Genomic DNA, 3,524 nt, shown 5'->3' with positions numbered 1-3,524 from the left:
AAAATGCATTGTGAGAGGCAGAAAAAAAAACACATATTTATGCCCTTAAAACAGTTAAAAATGTCTTTGGTTTTGAGCTTTCAAACAGTAATAAGTTCATGCATGCAAATTAACCTTTGTCTCAAAGTATTTTCACAAGACTTGAGCTGAAGCCTCAATGCCAGTTTGAGCTTTTGGCGAAGGAAGTGGTAAATGTGTCTGGTTGATGGGGTGAATAACGTCACTTTGGTTTTTTGCTTTCATATAAACTCAGATAGCTCTGTGGTGTACATCTTGGAAAAAAGAATCATTTTTGTAATCTGGTCTGATTTTACTGCAGAAGTAGGCCGTTACCTCCTTACTCCTGCACTTATTGGAAGTCTATGGCTAGACTTTATATATGTATTCACATATTTGTGTTAAGCTGGAAAATAAAAGCACAAAAACAGTAGTTGAGCTTTTTATTTTATTTTATTTTTCTCCTTGGCTTTGGAAGTAATGCTTGATTATTACTGTAGGATAGTTCACCAGACATGCAAAAACGACTGCAGCAAAATCACAGCAATTAAAGACAAAGTTCAAACAATTTGTTTTTCTTTAGCTCTTAATTTTGGAAAGGCTAAAAAAAGACACACCCCTCCAATCTCTGTCATAACAATACAGTGTATATAATTAGGATAAATGGAATGTAGCATAAAAGCAGTGCAAAGATGGGCGTGGTGAACTCGGTCAAGAATACAGAAACAGGAAGGACTCATTATATTTCAGACTTCTTCATCGTCTTTTGGATCCAAGTGAGCTGCTTTTCTGAGAGAAAAGCGTAAACTCCAGGTTTATTAGCTACGCCACAAACCGGTCCCCCAAAAGAAGTGACTCCGACCAGCACTCCTTTGCACAACAGTGGCCCTCCTGAGTCCCCCTGGAGACAGAATAAATACATGACATGTCATTTTCAGGCACATACATAACAGTTAAGTGGTGATGATGACAGGCTGTTTACCTTCTGCTACACAGCATACGTACCTGACAGGTATCAGCCACCTTTTTACCACTTGATCCGGCACATATCATGCCAGTGGTGATATAAGGCCTAGCGCCATAATAGGTAGAGTTGCACTTTATTCTGTTGATCACAGTCACATTGGCAGACATCAGGGCATCTGACATTTTATTGACTTCGTTGTCTGTTTTCCCCCATCCAGCTACCAGACAGGGAGTGCCATCTGCTGGATATTTGATGGTCTTGCCCAACGGGAGCCATTTCACTGTTTTGGTTTTCTTCGCCGCCTTTTTAAGCTGAAATGATAATAATAAAAAATATTATCATTATTTCATTTTGTGTTTGTCACCTAAATAGATGATTAACTGCAGCCAAATAAAGTGGGCAAACACCTGGAGACTAACAAAGTACTCTCAAGATAAAGCAGACTGAAAACTTGTATCCTTTTTAGTATGTATTTTATTGTATTTTAACGTTTTTTTTCAATCTTTTGTACCTGTATTTACAATTACAGGATGTTTATGCAATGCCTCCTTCACCCTTCTACTGGACCTTTATATTATCTTTATTATCATCATTATTATTGTTAAAGGTAAAAAAAAACCCAAAACATTAAGCTCACAGCTACAGACATCAACAGCAGATCTGTCACTGGGAGGCCACTTAATTCAAGGCAAGCCATTTTATTTGTAAAGCACATTGCAACACTATATGAGTAGATCCTCCTGCTGAACAAAGACAGCAGCTAAGACATAGAACATACTCACTCGGGACATGGCCCATTGAGTACCTTAAAAGAGAGATAAGCCTAACTTTACATTGGCAAATATTTGATTTGGATCAAATTTGCTTTGCAGTTTGTATCTTTATATCCTGCCTAAACAAACTTAAGAAGCAAATATTGAGTTCAAACAAACTTCAAACATCTTGAGCCAATTTTTGAGCTTTTCTGTGAGGCAGTAATTCACTATGGTTACTGTGATGTCACCTTACCTTGAGCAACATGAGGTCATTGACATGAACCTCCGGTTCGTACCAGGGATGAGGAATCTGACGCTCAATTTGGATCCTCTGCCTGGAATCGTCTTTTGCACTATAGGAGTGCACCCCCAACAACACCTCCTTTTTCCCAGGGCTGCAATGAATGATTATTTTTAGTCATGATATATCTGCTGATTATTTGCACAATAAAAAATGATTCTTAGTTTAGTATCTATGTCAAAAAATTCCCAGAACCCAAAGAGAAGTCTTCAAATTGCTTTTGTTGTCCAACCAACAGTCCAAAACCCAAAGAATCTTCCATTACTATCATTAATGACAGAGAAGCAGCAAATCCTTAAGTTTAAGAAGCTAAACCAAGCAACATTTGCAAATGAGCAAATGACATTTTTTCTTGAGAAGTGACTAATTAATTATCAAAATAGTTTTCAGTTCATTTTCTTTCATTCACCTGATCAATAAGTGACTAAATGTTTTATCCTAGGAGTGCATAAACTAATGATAAAATTATGACTTTTAAATGAGCCGTACGCAGCAGCAGCACAGTGGGCAGCAGTCAGGACCCATTTTTGACCGATCAGTATCCCTCCACAGACTTGTCCATTCATCAGCAGAGCCATGAAAGGCAGCGAGTTGGGATCCACTTCTTTCCCATTAATAATCTCAGAGCCATGACCTAAAGCAGAACACACTCAGTTCATTGATTTAACAAAGGAGTGAATAAATGATCAGTAGTAAATGACTGTTCAGTCAAATAAAACACATCACTCTGCACCATCTGAACTGTAATATTGAACAACTACAATATATACTCACTTGACTGGACAATGAGGACGGCCACACAGGAGATAGAAACAATGAAACCCCTCAGGCAGAACATTTCTTCTTATCTCTGACTTTGATGTGATGATGAATGTGCTGAAAAACACCTCGATGCACACTTGCCTTTATGTGTTGAGCTCAGGATGTGGTCTGACCGTGGAAATATGAGTCAGCAAAATGGACGCAAGCATAACATGAGAATCTGTGGTAAGATTTTTTTTTTTTTTTTTTTGTCATTTACCAGTCATCATAACCATTTAATTCACAGGATGGGTGGTGGTGGCTTTTTTTACGTGAAGTAGCTCACATCGTCAGCGTGCCGACACTTCAGTATGGGTGGGCCAAGTGCGGAACAGCTACGACTGGAGGCTGTTGTCAGCCCCTTCGACTACACTTATGAGTGTCATGTCATGAATCAGTGGAATATATGAGAAAATGAAATATATAAGCTGACATGACACAGATGGTTGAGGTCGAAAGATCAAGAAATGAGAAAGTAACAGAGATGAAGGGTTAATTGCTGGAAGAATTGCATTAGATATATATGACGTGTAAGTATTCTGCATGAAATTGTCTATAAACGACCTTTGTTCAATATTTTATTGAGTTGTGTACTGGTCTACATAATTCCATTTCTTTTCCGACAATGTTAAAACCAATATTCACAACTTCCATATAACTTCCAGGATAGAGTCAGAGAGTGAGGAAGTAAATCAGACCAAAC

The 3,524-nt window shown here is 38.1% G+C and overlaps 1 protein-coding gene across 1 annotated transcript; it reads right to left on the bottom strand.

The window, feature by feature from the left end:
- Positions 1–458: 458 nt before the first annotated feature.
- LOC140996326 (granzyme K-like) lies at positions 459–2,899 on the bottom strand. The gene is made up of 5 exons (XM_073466693.1): positions 2,795–2,899; positions 2,510–2,654; positions 1,973–2,114; positions 1,003–1,275; positions 459–898 (listed from the first exon to the last, which is right to left on the bottom strand). Exons 1-5 carry the CDS (start codon positions 2,856–2,858, stop codon positions 737–739), a joined length of 786 nt encoding a protein of 261 aa, XP_073322794.1. The 5' UTR covers positions 2,859–2,899; the 3' UTR covers positions 459–736.
- Between the last annotated feature and the right edge of the window lie 625 nt (positions 2,900–3,524).

The sequence above is a fragment of the Pagrus major genome, chromosome 5 (assembly GCF_040436345.1).
Source record: "Pagrus major chromosome 5, Pma_NU_1.0".
NCBI lineage: Eukaryota > Metazoa > Chordata > Actinopteri > Spariformes > Sparidae > Pagrus > Pagrus major.
This window is presented reverse-complemented; position numbering and strand designations above follow the sequence as displayed.